At 56.1% G+C, this 19,056-nt stretch overlaps 1 protein-coding gene across 8 annotated transcripts in view; it reads left to right on the top strand.

Moving 5' to 3' along the window:
- The window catches only part of GTF2IRD1 (GTF2I repeat domain containing 1), a 104,056-nt gene that overhangs the window by 27,579 nt on the left and 57,421 nt on the right, over window positions 1-19,056 (top strand). For 5 of the 8 annotated variants that reach the window (XM_074328432.1, XM_074328434.1, XM_074328433.1 and 2 more), the window contains exons 2-8: window positions 4,182-4,310; window positions 5,879-6,020; window positions 8,467-8,622; window positions 10,433-10,616; window positions 11,328-11,638; window positions 12,683-12,772; window positions 14,455-14,538. In XM_074328432.1, the coding sequence (XP_074184533.1) occupies window positions 4,188-4,310; window positions 5,879-6,020; window positions 8,467-8,622; window positions 10,433-10,616; window positions 11,328-11,638; window positions 12,683-12,772; window positions 14,455-14,538 (1,090 nt within the window). In that variant the 5' untranslated portion in view covers window positions 4,182-4,187. Of the gene's footprint in view, window positions 1-1,261; window positions 2,604-4,181; window positions 4,311-5,878; window positions 6,021-8,466; window positions 8,623-10,432; window positions 10,617-11,327; window positions 11,639-12,682; window positions 12,773-14,454; window positions 14,539-19,056 lie in introns of those variants that run through there. The other 3 variants (XM_074328436.1, XM_074328435.1, XM_074328437.1) reach the window with 3 other exon arrangements.

A 19,056-nucleotide genomic window follows, 5' to 3' on the forward strand; every position in this document is an offset into this window, starting at 1 on the left:
AGGAGTACAGTTCTCCCGCCACATGTCGACAGGAAAGGACCCCGCTTGGGGACAGACAGGCAGATGGACAGACCTCATCCCCACTGCCCATTGGCTAGGGGTCTTGGGCAAGTCCCTTCCTTGTCTCTGATGGAACACAGCTCACACACAGTGTGCTCTCCCCCAGACATTCTGACAGGTGTCTCTAGGTGTGCGATGCTGTGGGTCCTGGAGACGCTCTTGGAGGAACACCTGTCCAGGACACCTGTCTGACGCAGCAGCCTCCCTCACTTTCAGTTCCAGGGTTGTTCCTCTGGGGATCAGCTACTTCCAGAGTTGCAATCTCCCACATTGCTGCCTTTTTTCTGAGAGCCAGGCAAGCCGAAAGTGGTCTGACACTTTGTTTACAGCTTGCGAATGTCCCGGCCCCCGCCCGAGTGGCCTGCTGTCACACTTGTTAGTCCTTGAATATTTGTTGAATGCCCATGAAAACCCAAGTAGCGTGTGAGGCAGTGGGTATACGGTAAACCCGAAAGGCGTGGCCTCTGGCCTCCCAGAGCTCAATTTCTAGTTGGGGAAATCAGGCGAGAAGCCCGTGAACAAGTTGCTTCAGATCCATGAAGAAAACAAAAGGAGATGAGGAGCAAGTGCGAGGGGTGGGGCTCCCAGTGGGGCTGTGTGGTCAGGGAGCCTCTGGTGGGACAAGGAGGGAGCGGGAGGAGATGACCTGGAACAGCCTTCCGCCCCGAGGAACCTCGAGTACGAGACCCCGGTGACCTGGGCCTACAGCGCAGGGAGGTGTTGCTTTCCATTCTGCGTACAGTGGGAAACCACCAGAAGCCTCTAAGTGGGAGCGTGACACGAGAGTTTTGTGGCTGCCGTTTGCAGGAGGGACCGTGGAGGCAGGGAGGGCAGTGATGAGGCCATTGCCAGGGCACAGGCAAGCGAGGATGGTGGCCTGGGTGGGCAAGTGGCGAGGAGTGGGCAGATTTGGGTGCATTTGCCCCAGAATGTTTTAGAAGTGAGGGAGAAGGGACTCCAGGCGGAGGTCTCAGTTTCAGTCTAAGCGGATAACCGGAAAGGAGCAAATGTGAGTGGGAAACACGGGGCCCTGTTCCATTTGAATTTTTTGTTAGATGTAATGTTTAATAAAGTCAAGAGATTGCTTAGCAGTAAGGGAGGGAGCTGGACAGGGAAGAAGAGGGGGCCCGGCGTTTGGCAGTCAGTGCCAGGAGGGCAGTGCCTGGGAGGTGGGAGGAAAACCAAGTGTGTGGCACCCTGGCAGCCTTGGGAGGTGTTTGAGGAAGGGAAGGGCGCTCACGGTCTCCCTGCCTGACTCTTGGCCCTTGCAGGCCTTGTGCCCCCAGGCATCAGGGGTGGCTAAAAGTCCCTTGTCACCGAGGGCTTCCTGGCCACTTGTGCCCCAGACCAGAAGCCAGACACCTACATATCACCTGCGATGTCACTTCTGATGTCCTCTCCCAGGTGACACAGCAGCACTTGGCCGTCTCCAGCCTCTCCCCTCACCTAGCTCCAAGCCCTCCGTGTACCAGTATGTGATGGCTTCAGCTGGTACCTCCATTCTCACTGTCCCCTCCTCCAGGGACTTTCCTCCTCCTTATGCTTGGGTGCTTGCCTCCTGGTGAGCTGCATATCACTCTTTGTGCTCTCTGTTCTATGGAGTTTTTTGGTTTATTGGGTGATTTTCTTCCCTCCCTCATTTGCAGTTTAGCACTAGTCCCACCTTCCAAATGAGAAAACAGTGTTTAGGTGGTTGATCAGCGTGGCCGACAGGCCTGCACCTGGATTTCCCCTGGGGGCTCATGGCCCCCAGCTCAGTGTTCATGCCCCCGTCCCTCCCTCAGCAGCTCCAGCCATGTGCAAGCTGCCCCTCGCTCAGAGGCCTGGGCATTGGCAGGAGGGCCTTCTCCCTCCATTTTCCCCAAACGCCTGCCTAGGGCTGGGCCTCCTTAGGCTCCAGCTCAGGACAGAGGGTCCCAGGAGCGCAGATGGCCAGGACAAGGGAGCCCAGCCTTCCTTCTATGCCTCCCTCACCCTCCCTCTCTGACTCCCTGAATCCTTCCTAAATGGATTATGAGCTGGCAGCCGTCTGGTGCGACCTGGAGGCAGGGCTGCAGTGCTGTCTGGTGCCTCCTGCTTTGCCCTGATTCAATTTGTGCTCCAACAGCCGGAGGCCTTTCTGGGAATGGCTCGAGGGACTGGTGGGCAAGGGGCGGCTGAGGGGAGGGGACAAGCCTTGAAGCGCCCCAGGCAGGCAGACCTCAACTGGTCATGCCACGGAAAGCCCTGAACCATGGCGCCTGGCCGCCCTTTCATGCATGTCTCTCCGTGGCCTGTCATGCCCTGAATACTGTGGGTTTCGAACTTTTATAATACTGCAACCTGGGGGAAGAAATAATTTTATAAATGTTCAGTGAATCCAAAACATCTTTTAGCCAACTGCTGGCTGGCCAGTGGTTAAGCTCAGTATTTATCCACAGCAAACAGCAGGCTTGGGCCAGGACAGGCCAGAGCCGAGCTCTAATGCTTCATCCCTAATTCCTTTGAATGCTTCTGTAACTGAAGTTGGACACCTCTTACCTTGTTACATGTGCCAAGCTCCGGTATGTGCTGTTCTGTGTCGTCGATTTCGTGAGCCACTTAAAGGCCACAGTCCATGGTTTGGACCACACTACTTTGCTCTATCTTATACATCGGGCCCTGAGCTGGGCCCTGGGGTGCAGCAGTGACCGGCAGACCGGTCCCTGGCCTCACAGAGCTTATGGTCCAGGGGCAGCTGCAGTGGTAGAAGGCACTCTCGGTTTGGCACCCTTTAAGGTGCCAGGCCCAGCTGTCACCTGCTCGGTGCTCCTCCCCACCATGCCCCTGGTCATGTGCACAGACTCCTTGATCCCCATGGGCCGGAAGCAGCGAGGGCAGGGTTTATGGCCCCCCTCTGATGCCCGCAGCCCTGCTCCTTCTCACTCCCCTGAACTGGGGCCTGTGTACAAAGTACTAGTGGAGGCTGGGCTCAGGGAGGGAAACCTACTGACCTCTCCCTTCTCTTTTGCTTGGATTGGTGAGGAGCGAGCTGCCTCAAAGGAAGGAGCTGGCACTGGGGCAGCCTGTGTGTGGGCCCCCGAGACCTGGTTCCTGAGGACTGGAAAGGGAGGGGCAGGTGGAACAGGAACCGAGAGAGGCTGACTGGTATCTTGTGGGCACCCAGGCCAGGCTGGTGGTGCAGGGACACCAGGCCCGTTTCTTGCCTGAGGTCACCCTGGTGGGGTCGGGGGGAACCTGGTCTGAGGTCGCCCCAGCACAGAGGAAGATGCAGCTCTCCTCCAGGAGCCTCGTGAAGAGGGGACAAAGTCCTTTTTGGGGAGAAACCCTCGTCTGAGATGAAGCCACCTCCGCCCCTCTGAGACCGCGTCCTGACAGCCAGAAAGGGGACTGACTTGGAGGCTTTGGGACAGTGACTTTGTCGGGGGGAGCACGTGGCTTGATACAGAGCTGTAATGGAGGAGCTCGGGGACATGGGGGGGGGGCAGTGAGGGCACCTGACCCAGTCAGGCAGGAGAGGGCAGGAGGTGGGGCGGGAGGGGTTCCTCCCCAGCAGAAGCAACAATTAAAAGCTGAGTGGACAGTCAGTAGATGATAAAGCAGCCAGGAAAGGTGCTCAGCGCAGAGAGAATGGGACCTGTGACAGCTGGGGAGCCATGAAGAATGTTGGCATGTTTGGGGGACTGTCATGCTTAGACGCCCGGAACGTGGGCATCTGGACCAGGAACCTTGAATACCAAGCTGAGGAGTCAAGAGCTAATGTGGGCACTAGGGAGCCACAGAGAGTGTGTGAGCGAGAGAGGGCCATGGCCAGAGCACTGTGCATGGGGAGAGTTGGCGTCTGGGGTGCTGGGCTCAGCTCTGGGGCTGCAGACTTGGGGGACGTGCTGTGGGGCACACTCCTGCCATCTGACCCACTCCTATATGGGCTGCGTGCGAGCTGCTGCACGTCCAGGCCTGTCAAGGCTCCAATTCCATCCTGCATGTAAGACTCTCAGGGCAAAGAAAAGGCCAGCTCTTGATTTGTCCCACCTGGGCAGTAGAGACAGCCCAGGGGCCCAGCGGGTTGGGGTGGGCAGCTGCCACATGTGCCACACCCTGTGGCCCACACCCACCTCTGCCTCCTCCCTTCCTCTATCCAGGTGACCATGGCCTTGCTGGGGAAGCGCTGCGACGTTCCCGCCAACGGCTGCGGGCCTGACCGCTGGAACTCTGCCTTCACCCGCAAAGACGAGATCATCACCAGCCTTGTGTCTGCCTTAGATTCCATGGTGAGTGCCCCTGCCTGCCCCTGGAGGAGTGGCACACCCAGTTTTGTAAGCAGACAGAGCTCCAATCCCAGCTCTGCCACTGAGAGCAGCCTTCACCAACCTGAGCCTGAGTCCCCACCTGCAACAAGGGTCTCTGCCGACATGGAGGCAGGAGGCGTAAGTGAGATCGAATATATAAAAATGAAGTCCTGGGAATAAACGCTAGCTCTGGTCTGCATCCCCTTGTCCTCATTTTATCACCTCTTGCCGTTCAAGGCCAGTCCTTGGCATGGTCACAAGTCTCCCTCCCAGCAGGTCACCTGGCAGATAATGTGTGGCCGTGATTCATTAGAAAGCTGTAATCCCTGATGTTACAGCAAGAGCTGTAGCTGCATCTCATAAATCACGCCTCTGGCACCGCTGCCTGCATATCGAAGCCTGTAGCCATTTATCCCAAATGAAGAAATAATAATGTTGTTTCCCACCAGCCTTTTCCCTCGGGAAAGTTCTGTGATGGAGAAGGTAGGCAGGTGTTAAAAAAAAATCTGCTGTCAGTTAGCTGCATCCCTGCATTTTAGGGTGGTGAAGTTGAAATTCAAAGAGGGCGTGAAGTCACACGGCATGATCAGTTTTTCTTTTCTTCTTAAAACACCTGTCGTGCTCTTTTTTTTTTTTTTTTAACTTTTATTTATTTAGGTATGTTTTTCCAGGACCCATCCGCTCCAAGTCAAATAGTTGTTTCAGTCTAGTTGTGGAGGGTGCAGCTCACAGTGGCCCATGTCGGGATCAAACCGGCAACCTTGTTAAAAGCACCGCGCTCTAACCAACTGAGCTAACCAGTCGCCCCCGGGGCATGACTAGTTTTTAAAGTGAATTTCCAGGTGCAAAGTCTTCAGTTCCCCTAGGACAAAGGGGCTCCTTCCACGCTGTTGCTGTTGTGGATGGCTCTAGGGCAGTTTAGGTGGTGTTTGGGCCAGAGGTGGTGGGTACCCCTGGGGAAGCCGGCTGGGTGCAGGCCCGCCCCTGTGCAGGGCAGCCTTCCTGAGGCGGGGAGCCCCAGGAGCTCAGCCCGGGGTCCTGCAGCAGTGTTAGTTTGCTGGTAGTGGAAGTCTAGCCAACGCGGGCAATGGTGGCCAACACCACAGCCACTAGCCACAGGTGGCCATTGACATTTAAACTGTAACCAGTTAAAATTAAATAATTAAATAAACAATTCAGTTGCTCAGTCGCACTAGCTTCATTTCAAGTACCCAATAGCCACATGTGGCCAGTGTCCACAGTACTGGACAGTGCAGTCATAGGACATTTCCATCATGGCAGGAAGTTCTGTCAGACAGCACTGGTCTGGAGGGTGTTTCAGAGGCTCCAGTGACCCTGTAGTTAGCCTGGTGCCGTGAACAAGACAGGCTCCCGCGGCCCTGGGGCCTTCACCGGGTAGGGTCATTCATCCATTCCCACTGCGATTCTAAGACCGAGAAGGCTGGAGGAGAGACCTCTCCCCGGAACTCATATCCTGCCCCCAGAGCTGGCGTGGAGGGGTCCTGGGATGGGGCACCTTCCCTGGCTCACACCCCCTGCTCCCCCCGCAGTGCTCAGCGCTCTCCAAGCTGAATGCAGAAGTGGCCTGTGTCGCCGTGCACGATGAGAGTGCCTTCGTGGTGGGCACCGAGAAGGGGAGAATGTTCCTGAATGCGCGAAAGGAGCTGCAATCAGACTTCCTCAGGTTCTGCCGTGAGTACCCCGGGGCTCTGGAGGCCCAGGGCACTGGGTCCCCAGTGCAACACCAGCGTGGCTGTGTCGGGGGATGCCCTGGACAGGAGAGGGTTGTGCGAGCTTCCCGATGTGGCCTTATCGGGGTGACCCCAGTTTTAGTTGGAATCATACAGCAGCCTCTCGGTCGATCGAGCCTGGCTGACTGAACGTCAGGGCCAGCCAGACCCAGCCACCCCCATCTGCTCATTGACAGAAGGGGGCACTGATGCCCAGTGTTGTGGCCCAGTTGCGCCCTGACACAGGGACCGAGCACACTTGTCCAGATAGTACTTGCTGAGCGCCTGCTGTGTGCAACACCCTTCACAATGCCAACTCATTTATCCTGACGTCAGTCTTAGGAGGTAGGCACTGTCATTGTTACAGTAACATAATCTTGGAGCCTCCTCCTGGTGGCTCATGGGGACAGAGTGACTCAGGACACGTCCAGCAGCACGTAGGAAGTGCTTGATTAGTGTGAGTGGTTGGTGTGATAGTGCTGCAAGCAGGGCCATGTGCTGGTGTTCTGTTTACTTTTCCCAGCAGGCTTAGCACAGTTACCACTGGTTTACAAAGGAGAAACTGAGGCGCAGTGAACATAAGCCACTTCCCCAGGGACACAAAGCCGACAAGAGATGGAGGCAGGATTCAAGGCCAGGCCTCTGGTTCTGAAACCCATGCTCTTTCTGCTGTGCCCCTTCAAAATCTGGGAGATGCAGCAGGGCACTCCCGGGAGGGGTCCTGGTTGCTCTTAGAAGAAATCAGTAATCAGGGCTGTGAGCCGGAAGCCCCGAGGCAGAGGGGTCGTTCTGAAGACCCCAACTCTTCAACACTGGGCCTTAAGGGCCCACTAACCCAGCCCGTGCCTCTGCATTCTGTCCTCTGGTGTCTTGTACTCACCCTGGCTGCGCTGTGCCCAAGTGCTAGCTCACCAGCCCTGTGTGTCCCTTCTCACCTCTGCCTTTGTCCTGCTGTTCCCGGACCTGGAAGGCCCTCACGCTCCTCTGCCTAGCAGATGCCTCCCCAGACTCCCGCCCCAGGCCCCATTTGGGCCCATCTACCCCTTGCACCTATGCTGTGCTTGCTCCCCACACCACGCCAGCCCCCCACGTGCCCTAGATTTCTATCTGCGCCTGGAGTCCCGGTTGGCAGCAAACTCCTGGGGGAGGTCAGCTTCACCTTTCTGGCGGACTAGGTACTACAGGGTTAGGGCCTGGCCCCAGCACTGAAGGCCAGCATCCAAGCAGACCTTTGAGCCACAATTTGGGACTCAGAGCAGGCCCTTGAGTCACATGCCTGGGGCCACATCCTGGCTCTGCCCCCTGCTACATACTGGGCCTCAACTTCCTCATCTGTGAAAGGGGAGGACAGTGCTACCTTGTCATGGGTCAGTCTGAGGATTAAATGAATTAATACACGGCAAGCACTTGGAACACTGCCTGGCACTTAGTTCACACTCAGTAAACATCAGCTGCTGTCTTACCATTATTAGCATTTTCATTACACCCCGGGCCTGGACCCTAGGATTAGCCATTTCAGGGAAGGCTGTCCCCCAGCATTGGACATATCATTACTGGGGTCCAGCTGCTTCCTTGGCCATTCCCTGGTCCCACTCAGCCCTAAGAGCCCGTACCCTCTGCAAGGTGCGGTGGGGGCTAGGCCAGGGCAGGGTGGGCAGTGGCGGGGTCCTTTGGCCCCCAGTTGGCCAGGCTGGGAGCCAGGCTGGGGCCTGAGGAAGGTGCACCTGGCTTCCCGGAGCCAGGCAGAGCCACTATTTATAGCGCCAGGAACTCGGCTGCTTTATTTCAAGCTTCAAAGATCCCTGGAGGAGAACAGGCTCCAAGCTGGGAGGGGGCCTCTAGGTCCTCCTCTCGTCCCCTTTTCAATACTGTTTTTAGCATCTTCCCCACCCAAGGATTTACTTACACTCCTAAGCCTTCACCCTGGCCTAGCCTAGCAGGAACCTGCCTCTTTACAGCCTCTTGGCCTCCTGGTAGGTTCCCCTTTGTATCACCATTTGGCAGAGCAGAAAACTGGGGCTTTGATTGGTTAAGACAGAGTGTTAGTTTTAGTGCACAGAAAGGGGCAGATAGAATGGACGTTCGTTGAACCTGTTCTGAGCCAGGCCAGCTGGTTTCCCATGAGAGCTCACAGACTAAGGCCCAGAGAGGGAAGGGACTTGCCCAAGGTCACACAGCAAGTTAGAGGTGACCAGGGATGAGACCCAGGCCCTATGACCAGCCCTGGACCTGGGTAGGGTGGTTGAGGTTGAGGCAGGGCTTGCTCACTCATTAATTATTCATTCATTCATTTGTAGTTTGTGTTGGGTGCCCACCTTCTGGGCTCAGCACAGGGCAGGGACATCCCAGCTTACTGGACAGGTGGTGAAATGATGCTCACCACGGCCCCCGTGCTCTGTGTCCCACAGGAGGGCCCCCGTGGAAGGAGCCGGAGGCAGAGCACCCCAAGAAGCTGCCTCGGGGCGAGGTTGGCGGCCGCAACGCCCCGCGGTCTACCCTGGAGCATGGCTCGGATGTGTATCTTCTGCAGAAGATGGTAGAGGAGGTGTTTGATGTTCTTTATAGTAAGATCCTTCCTCATTCCATTTGGGGCCCCTAGGCGGGTGGGAGCCCCAATCTCTGCTCAGCTGAGGAGGCCCCCTCCTGCCACACTATGCACCCTGGGCAAAACCTCAAGGAGTGAGGGCATTGCTCCCCGCCCTTCTGCACCCCCAGGCATGGATCTTCTGACTCAGCACTGTTTCCTGAACCACCGTCCCCTCTGCCTCTGCCCTGTCATTGGTCACTGCCACCTCTCACCTGGAAATGGCCCCAGGCCTGCTTTGGCCTTGGCACCTCCAGGCTGGCTCCCTGCTGCCCACCCACCCTGTGACCAAGGGCGTCTTTCCGAAGCACAAGTCTGATCATGCTCTTCCCTCCACTGTCTTCAAGGAATCCCCATCATCCTCAGCGTGGCGTGAGCGTAAGCGCCCACCGTAGCTCCCTCCCTCCCACCTCCCCAGCCGTGCAGACCCACCTCACAGAACTGCTTCCTGTTCTCCAGCACACGCTGGCTTCATTTCATACCTCGCCTTTGTGCTTCTGTGCCTCTTGGGACTGCTTTCTCCTCTGTGTGTTAGACGCTATTACTCTCTAAGGCTCAGCTCCAGGAAGCACCCCGCACACCGGGTTAGGGTCTCCTCTGGGCACCCACTATGCCCTGTCCCCTCACTAGCCCAGTTGTTCTCAACTGCCAGGGACTGTGGCTGCCCTTTTCTGCCATCCCCGGCCTGCAGTTCAGGGCCCAGCAACAGCAGGTGCTCAGAGGGTGTTTGTTGAATGATGCAGTGAAGGCTGACTGTCAGCCAAGTCCAGGCCTGGCTTTTCTTGGGAAGTTTCAGGCTGCAGAGTCTCAGGGCCCAGTGGTGACCTTCTTATGCCCTAGGTGACCTTGGGCATGTCCCTAAGGGTCCCACCTCATTTATCTCTGACCTGCTTTATTCCTTTCCCTGTTCAGCCTTTGGTTCTATGCAGCAAAGGTCTGTGAGGAAACTCCTGCTGTTGTTTAGATGTCAGGAGAAGGAAGCCAAGGGGTCTAGGGCGCCCAGAAGTCCTGGGTGGGAGGACTTTTCATGCATGATTGTCTGGGCCACTGCAGACACTTTAGCCAGCTGTAGGGTTTGTGCAGCCCCCTGCACCCCTGCCCACTCTGCCCTGGCCCCCCCTTCCCCACCTCAGACAGAATAAGGTGGCAAGGAGGTGACGGGCATCTTTCTGCCTCTGGGTGGGGGCTGTAGTAGGGGAAACAACAGATGTTCCTGACCCCTGGCCCCTTGGCCATCCCACTTCCTCCGTCCTCAGCCAGTCTCCTCTCTACTCTCCCCGTCCCTCATTTGTACCATCTTCTCAGTCTGTCTCTCCTCGCTCTTTTTCTGAATCCCTTCTTCTTGTTTCCTCTCTACTTGCTGTCTTCCTTACTTTCTCTGCCTCTCTCTCAGTCTTCTTTCTTCCTCCCTATGGCTTTTTCTTTTCAGTCTTTCTCCTGCCCTCTTTTCTCTCTCTCACCCCTCTCTCCTCCTCACCGTCTGCCCACAGCCCCGGGCCTACTTTCCCCTCTACCCAGATGCCTGGAGTGGAGAAGAGAAAGGCACGGGAAACCCTCAATGGAGAAGCCCCAGCCCTCAGACAATGGGGCCTTGTCCTCAGATCCTGCCCACCCCACTCCCAGCCTGTGGGGGTTATTCTGTGTGAAGTTTGCAGTTAAGTAGCCGATGGGGTCCAGTTTCTGGAAAACCAGCACCAGGGGGAGTCATTCAACATAGGGCATGCCTGGCCCCCTCCCCATCCTGGCTGCCTTCTCATACTAGGCCCTCTCTTCAACCCCCTCCCCAACAGGCGAGGCCCTGGGAAGGGCCAGCGTGGTGCCACTGCCCTATGAGAGACTGCTCAGGGAGCCAGGGCTGCTGGCCGTTCAGGGGCTGCCCGAGGGCCTGGCCTTCCGGAGGCCGGCTGAGTATGACCCCAAGGCCCTCATGGCTATACTGGAGCACAGCCACCGTATCCGCTTCAAGCTCAAGAGGTGAGTGAGTCAGCTCACTGAGAGTGGGCCAGGGCCTGGTGGCTGTACCATGAGGGCCGGGCCAGGAGAGGTTAGGAGGGTGGCCTGCTTCCATGCTGGCTCAGCCACCTGTGGTCACTTAACCCAGCCAGAGGGGAGGAAACTTCAGACCCCAAAGGGGACCCCGGTTGTAAAAGCTCCCAATCTGATGGTGGAGGTGAGCTCATGGGGCATGATCTGAGCCATGTGTTTGGTCACGGAAGTCCTCCCAGGGGACCTCTTTGTTGCAAAGAGGCTGGACAACACTTGGTTGGGGAACAAATAGCCCCAGTAGCACTCCAGATGTCAGGAACTGCCCGTGCAAAAGTGTGGAGGAGGGAAGCCAGCCTGAGGGCCAGCAGCTCAGGCCCCACCGTCAGCACACAATCCCGAAAGAAGAGGGAGGCAATGGGAGATGGGAGACGATCAGCTGCAGCTGGAAGAACACAGCTGATAGACTGGGGCACAGGCTGAGGGGCAGGGCTGGGATCCTCCGGGACCCAGCTGTGTGGCCCTGGACGCTCAAGCCCTGCCCCAGACCTGCTCCCCCACCTGTGAAATGGGACTGGTTCCTGTCCTATGTACCTCACAGTCTGTTGTGTTCTGCAGAGGGCGGGCTGAGGGGCTGGGCAGTAAGAAGACAGCCGGCAGGACAGGGGTACGAAGCCATCATGTGTCCTCTCCTTCACCCAGGCCACTCGAGGATGGCGGGCGGGACTCGAAGGCCCTCGTAGAGCTGAATGGTGTCTCCCTGACAGCCAAGGGCTCTCGGGACTGTAGCCTGCATGGCCAGGCCACCAAGGGGCCGCCCCAGGACCTGCCCCCTACTGCCACCTCGTCCTCTGTGGCCAGCTTCCTGTACAGTGCCACACTCCCCAGCCACGCCGTGAGAGAGCTCAAGCAGGAGGCCCCGGCCTGCCCACTTGTCCCCAGCGACCTGGGCCTCGGCCGGCCCGGGCCTGAGCCCAAGACGCCTGCTGCCCAAGACTTCCCTGACTGCTGTGGTAAGCTGCTGGGGCCCCCCAAGTCCGGTTGGGGCTGAGGTCACTTAGGCAGGGCCCCTTCCAGGGCACGTCAGGGTGGTGAGGCCTTCCCCAGGCTGAAGGAGGAACGTTGAGGCAAGAGGCTGCGCAGGACAGATGTGCCCTAAGGTAGACCCAGTGAGACCCCAGGCCTTCGCTGAGCCAACACTGTCCTTGGCCTGGGACCCAGAGACCCCCGAGAGGACTCCCGGAGGAGTCTATGGAGAGTAAACATGCTAGGCAGTCACATGCATTTAATGAGCACCGATTACCTACCCATTGGATTAGGGGTCTGGAAGCATCAGAGAAGGAACAGCTGGGTAGGAGAAAGACCTGTAATCATATCCTGACTTCTCTGCTTAGTGGCTGTGTGCCCTGGGACAAATCTCTACCTCTCTGAGCCTCAGTTTCCTCATGTGTAAAATGGAGATGTCCGTAGTACCTGCCTTGCAGGGTCATTATGATTAAATGACAGAGTGTTAGAAATGACAGAGCGTGTTAGTTCTCAGGCCCCGCCACAGCCCTGCTGAATCTGGCGCTTTGGGGGTGGGGCCCAGCCGTCTGAGTACTGACAAGTCCATCATGTGCTTCCGTGTATGCGCAAGTTTGAGAACTGCTGTATTAAAACACACCCAATGCTTGGCACATGGTAGGTGCTTATAAGTTAAATTTACTGCTATTGTTACTGTGAGAAGGGGGAAAAGGACACCATACACAAATACAAATGTGTGGGTTGAGCAGGGGGATGGGATGTAATAGGCCTGAAAAAGTGTTTCCCCCTGTCAAAGGTGGCCTCCGACACCCTGCCCTCCCTGACCTGCCGTTTGGAAAGCAGACTCTGCTGAAGAATGTGCCAGGCCTCTGGTCAGGGAACTTGCCTAGAGTTCATGATCACAGGGCTCAGTTCTGGGGTGCTCCTGGTTGGTGAGACTGTTACCCCAGAGCTAGTGCCTGTGCACTCAGGCTGGGTCAGGGGATCCCTTTGGGGCCCCCCTCGAACCTATACCTTTTCTCTCCCTTGTCCAGGACAGAAGCCCACTGGATCCGGTGGGCCTCTCATTCAGAACGTCCATGCCTCTAAGCGCATTCTCTTCTCCATTGTCCATGACAAGTCAGGTAGGACAGTGCCCATGGCAGCACCCTGACCAGAGTGGGGATCCAGGGCTGGGGGCGGTGCTTACTGAAATGGAAATGTGTCCACCAGCTCTTTGTGAGAGAAAGGACAGCTCTGCACAAAGGACTTGTGAGTAAAACCAGAGTGTAATAGTTACATGTTGCTACATAACAAATTGCCTGAAAACTTAGCTTAAAACAACAAGCATTTTACCTTGTAGTTTCTGTGGGTCAGGAATTCAGGAGCAGCTCAGCTGGGCGGTTCTGGCTCAGGGCCTCTCATGAGACTGTTGTCAAGAAGTTGGCTGGGGCTGAGATCATCTGAAGGCCTGACTGGGGCTGGAGGAGACACTTCCAGGATCACCGGTGTGGCTGTTGGCAAGAGGCCTATTCCTTCCGATGTGGGCCTTTGTAGGGCTGCTTGCTGTCCTCACAATGTGGCGGCTGGTTTCCTGAAGTTAGTGATCCGAGAGAGAATAAGGAGGAAACCACATGTCTTTTATGACCCAGCCTCAGAAATCACTGTCACTTCTGCCATGTTTTACCCATTAGAAGCCAGAAGCTTGATCCAGTCCACAAAGGGAGAGAGGGGAATTAAACTCCACCTTGAAGGAAGGAGTATCAAAAACATGTGGACAGATTTTGAAAGTACTTCATAGAGTACTGAGAGCAGGAAAATTTGGGATTCATTTATACCAAAAAGAGATGCAGTAAGATTTTCCAGCAGTTTTGCCTTGTGGTCTCCACCTCACCTTCAGTGAGAGGCTCTTTCGGAAAAACCTGGTTCCCTGGGATCAAAATGGAGACCTCACTGCCCCAAACAAGGTCCATCCCTGGCAGAGAGAAGACCTGGATATCCATCCAGATGGAACGGTGTCATGGGAGGCCGTGGTGGGCAAGGGTACCAGCTGGAATAGAATTTCGCCCCTACTAGCTGGGTAATCTCAGGCAAGACACTCGGTCCCTCTGAGCCTCAGTTTTCCCTTCTGAAAAATAGGAATAATATCTATGTTTAAAGGTTGTCCTGAGGGATTCAGTAGGATATTATATGTATGAAGTACTTAGCACAGATAAGCTCTTAATAAATTAAAGATGTTACTTTTATAGTTATAATGAACCAAACGATCACCCTTGTTATTCATATTAAATTGAGGCAGAGGCTTTGGTTTTATGGAAGAGGCCATCAGGGCTGGGAGTTTGGGGGAAGCTGACAAGGCTGAGGCTGGTGAGACCCCAGATGTATGAGGCACGAGGGTTTGGTCTTTGAGGTCAGGGTTCAGCCTCTCCTTACTCAGAGGGAACGTTCTCCCCACCTCCTGCTTGTCTGGGGCAGGACGGGCCCAGGATGGACAGGCTGAGCCTGCATGATACCCACTGCCTGTGGGGGAGAGCAGGTGGGGAGACCATCAGAGTACCCTGGATTTGTGTAGGGCCCCTTTCTGGAGGAGGCTGGGGTGTCAGGGTCCGAGGTGGGAATGGGTGGAAGGACTGGGGCTCATCTCTGGGGCTCTGGAGAGGAAGGCCCAGGGCCCGGGGCTGTGGGAAGAGTGTGGCTGTCTCTGGGGCACGACCCCAGCTGGGAGTGTCCACAGGGCAGTGGGGGACGGGGGGCTCCTCACGAGGTAGCCAGGCCATGAGGCCCCGTCTCCAACGGGCCCTCACTTGTACCTCCTGTGTTTTGATAGAGAAGTGGGACGCCTTCATAAAGGAAACCGAGGACATCAACACGCTCCGGGAGTGTGTGCAGATCCTGTTTAACAGCAGATATGGTGAGTGGGCGGCATGGCCCACTGTGTGGCCCAGCAGCGTGCCGAGCATCTCATTACATGGCCGTCACTTGTGTTCTCTAACGTGACAGCAGGAGCCGTATGCTGGCACCCGCGTGCAGTCAACACTAATGTCATCCCCTCTCTAGGTGGGAGGTGCTTGTGTCAATATTTCTGCTCCAGATTCTCCAAGGGGAGGGGCTGATGGCAGAGCCCCAGACCTTCACTCACCTGTGGGAGGCAGGCAGGTCAGGGGTAGGCTGTCAGGTGGAAAATGGCTGTTGACCTCACACGCTTGCAGGTTCCCCACGCACCACGCCGTTTCCTACCTGGCATGGCCTTTGCATCATTTGGGGGCAAACTCCTGCTTGTTCTTCGAGACTCAGCCTGGGCCCCCAAAGCCCTGAGGGTTTCGTCTCTTACACGTCACACACTTGATGTGCCTTATCCCTATGAGGGCCAGGACAGAGCCAGGCTCACAGCACACGTCAGCCCGCCACACTCTGGGCAGCAAACACAGGTGGTAACTGGGCAGGTGTGCCATCTGTGTGGCCAAGCTTCGTGCCCAGTAGAAAGCTCAGCCACTAGTTGGCTGGGAGACGAGGTCTCTGGGCGCCCCCACCATACCTGTTCTCCTCGTCTCCTTGGCAGTCCTCACTCGCTGTCACTGGCTTGCTCACCTTTATGAAGCTCCATCTGTAAGCCCCACTCAGGGTCAGACACAGTGTGGTCCTGGCCGGAGTGGGTGGCTCTCAGTCACTGGGGAGATGACCACACAGGTGAGATGTCATTCAATTCCACCTGAATTGTGCAGCCCCACTGTGGGGAAGTCTGCAGGATGGGGCCGGGGAGGGGACGGGGGGCACACCCCAGAGCTTTCTCCTCTGACAGAGGAGAGTCAGGGTCTCTGGAGCTCCCTGTGTGTTGGGGGTGGGGGGATGAGCACTGCACTGGGAGTCCACGGCTACCTGCCTGGCGACCTGGAGTTGGATGGTCTCCCTCCCTAACCTTGGCCTTCTCGCCGTGACTGCACCTGACGGGGTGGGGCTTTACTGCCCTCCTCTCCTCCTCCTCTCTACTTCCCTTTCTCTCATCTCGTTTCTTCTTCTTCCCTCCCCTCCTACCTTACTAAAGGAAAACTCTTTCTCTACTCGTAACACTTCTGACACCAGAAGTGTGGGTTTTCCCAAGCAACTGGGTGTCCCACAATTCAATTCCATTCTGACACTAACTACCCAGAGTTACACAGACCCTGTAGGTTAAAGGTTCAGTCCCACAAGACTGCCCCCACTGCAGGCACCAGTCACAAATAGTGGGTTCGCAGGGTACCCACACTTCTGTGTGACTTGGCTACACATCCATGGTTCCCACGACCCCCTCTTCTGGTTCGATAATTTGCTGTAACAGCTGACAGAATTCAGGGAGACACTTTACTTATGTTTACCTGCCTATTACAAAGGATGCAAATGAATAGTCAGATGAAGAGGTACATAAGGCAAGGTCTGGAAGGGTCTTCCGTGTGGGAGCTTCTATCCCCATGGACTTTGGGGTGTGCCAGTCTCCTGGCACACAGATTCACCAACCCCTGCGAACCCTTTCATTTAGAGTTTTTATAGAAGTTCCATTAAGTAGGCACGATTGATTAATCATTGGCTTGGTCATTGGCCTTCAGTGATTAGCTCAGTCTCCAGCACCTCCCCTCCCAGGAGGTGGGCTGGGAGGCAGCTGAAAGTGCCAGCCCTCTAGTTACACTGTTGGTTCCTTTGGTGAGCGGCCCACATCCTGAAGCTAACCGTGGGCCCACCGAGAGTCACCTAATTAACATGTACTCAGGTATGATTCTCGCCCCTATCATGGGGTGGGGGGGGGTGGAATAACAAAGGTTTTAGGAGCCCTAGTGCCAAGAACCCAAGTTGAAGATCACATATATTTACTTATTATATCACACATCAGTCTTGCTTTCCTCCTCTCTTTTTTCTACTCGTACATTTACTGGTTTGCTCACTTACCAGTCATGCATTTTGAGCCCCCCACCTTGTGCCAGGCACTCAGGCCAATTCTCGTCTCAAGGTTCTTCAGCAGTTGCCTGAAAATGTGTCTGAAGTAGCAGCAGCAGCCTGCAGCCACGTGCAGTGGTCGCAGGAGGTGGTATATAGCCGCATGATCTAGGACGTGGCAGTGTACATGGTAGGGGCCTCAGAAAGAGAACACAGGTGAGACGGTGAGGTCTCAACCGGTTTGGGGAGTCAGGGGCGGCTTCATGGAGGAGCTGCCCTTTGATCCACGCTGGGGCTGGGGAGACCTGGGCGGTGGGTTTGGCAGTTCCAGGTTGGGGTGCGGCTGAGCGAGGCCCTGGAGGCCTTAGTGAGGAGTCTGATAGCCTGTGTGCCTTTGATGTGGCCACCTGGCCCCCCTGCTCCGCCCCTCTGCCCAGTACTGCTGGTACTGGAGGGCTGTGTGCACCTGAGTCCTCCTGGCCCCGGCAGGTGTGAGCGAGATGGGCGGCAGCTGGGGAGGGCTGGCTCTGTCTGCCCTTAGGGGAGGGCTCTGCCCCAGCAGAGCTGGCAGGCAGCCACCAGTCTTCAGGCCTGTTGTGAGCTCTGGATGTTTCCAGAATGTGGAGCCTTTTCCAGACTTGAGCACCTGGCCCCCACCCACTGCCAAATCCAAGAAGTACTGGGCTTGGAGTGGTCCAGGCCTTGCCCCTCCTCAGGCCGGAGCTCCCTCTGAGCTTTCCTGTCAGCTGTCCTGGGGAGAAGGAGGTTCCCCAGGAATATTGGGGGATCCCATGGGTGGGGACATTTGGCAAGCGGAGGCCTCCCACAGACCCTGAATGGGCAGCTCCTGCTCCTGATTCTGTCCTTTCAGCTACCAGCCCTGGATGAGGTAGGCCAGCGATGGGGCTGGGGATGCAGAGGGGGAAGAAAACCAGAAGAAATGGGGGTTCCCAGCCTTCAGGAAGCCTCACGGACATTGTAACCTGGGAAGAAGTTGAGACGGGATTAGCACTGTGCATGGTGGCTTCCTTCTCTGCGTCCCAGCGGGTCGTGGCTGGAGGCTGGACAGGGTCGTGCCTCCATCCGCTGGATCTCATTGCTGCTGAAAAGACAGGCCCAGAACATCCGATGAACCTGAGTGCTGATGAATTCATGTAGACTCGAAGAACCCATCACTCGAGTGCTGGGGCTGGCTTGGGGTGTGGCTGATGATGTTGGGGGGTGGGGGGAGAAGAAATGGTTTGACAGCTGCTGAGATTTCCAGGGTTTAATTTGACAGTGAGCTAAGTGTGACTTCACAGTGAAATTCGACTGCCAAAGCCACCAACGCAGACCTGAGCTGTATCAACAGAAAAACAATGTTGACAGAGCCCCGGAGAGGGCCCCAGACTACTCTGCCCTGCCCTGCTCAGGGAATGGCTGTAGGGGGGTCCAGCTGGCACTTCAGGACACAAGCAAAGCCTGGTGGGGACACAGACAAGGCCAGGATGGGGAGGGTCCTGGGGAACAGTGAGGAGATGTGGGACCCTTGGGAAAATCAGAATGACGAGGCACAGCTGGTCTCCTGAGACCTCCCAGTCCTTGGGGAGAACAGGGAAGTGTGAAAGTACCATCAAGCACTCAGCGGGTGCTCAAGAAGTGTTTGGTGAGTGAGTGAATGAACACACGGAGCTGGGGTGTAAGTGCACAACCAACATTTATAAGACCAAACCTAATGGTCTGGAGGAAAAGAACAAGTAACCAGTCATGAGCCCAGATTCTGTCTACACTGCTGTCGGCAAAGCTGTCAGCTTCTGGCCGGGTCTCATTTATGTCACTGAAGAGTGAGAGGGGTGCCAGGCCCCTCCTTGGAGGAAAGGGCACACCTGTGCAGCAGAGGCGTCCTGCCAAGAGCCGCCTTGAGCCTGAGAGCTTCCTGCGGCCATTCATCCACTCACCAAATATGCAGGGAGCAGCTATTAATACTATGTGCTGGTCCTATTAGATCCCAGGCATGGAGCTAGAACGAATGCCCCTATTCCAGTGGACCTTAGGTTCCAGACAGTGAACCAGCGTATAGATGAGCATGTTTGTAATGTCAGGTCATGATAAACTAGGGATGAAAAACAAAGCAGGGTGGGTTAGGGAGGGATGGAGGCGGCTGTTTTATGCTGATGAGGTGTCATTTGAGTAAACATTTGAATAGAGAAGGGAGGGAAGCATATGATTATCTGACAGAAGCGCGAGTGCAAAGGCCCTGGGGTTTGTGCCTGGTGTGTGAGGGAAGCAACAAGGAGGCTGGAGAGACAGGGTGAGTAAGCAGAGGGGTGAAAGGAGGGAGATAAGGCCAGAGGTGATAGGGTACTGGTCACATAGAGCCTCATAGGCCCAGGCAGGTCTTTGGCCATCGCTGAGCTATGTGGGAGCCTGTAGGCATTTTTGACAGAAGTGAGATGACTTGACATTTCAGCATGGCCAGAGTGGTGCCAGGGAGGTGGGAGGTGCTGAAGACCGTGTCCCTGGGGCCCCTTGTGTGTCCTGCCGC

Source organism: Rhinolophus sinicus, linkage group LG03 (assembly GCF_036562045.2).
Source record: "Rhinolophus sinicus isolate RSC01 linkage group LG03, ASM3656204v1, whole genome shotgun sequence".
NCBI classification, from domain to species: Eukaryota; Metazoa; Chordata; class Mammalia; order Chiroptera; family Rhinolophidae; genus Rhinolophus; species Rhinolophus sinicus.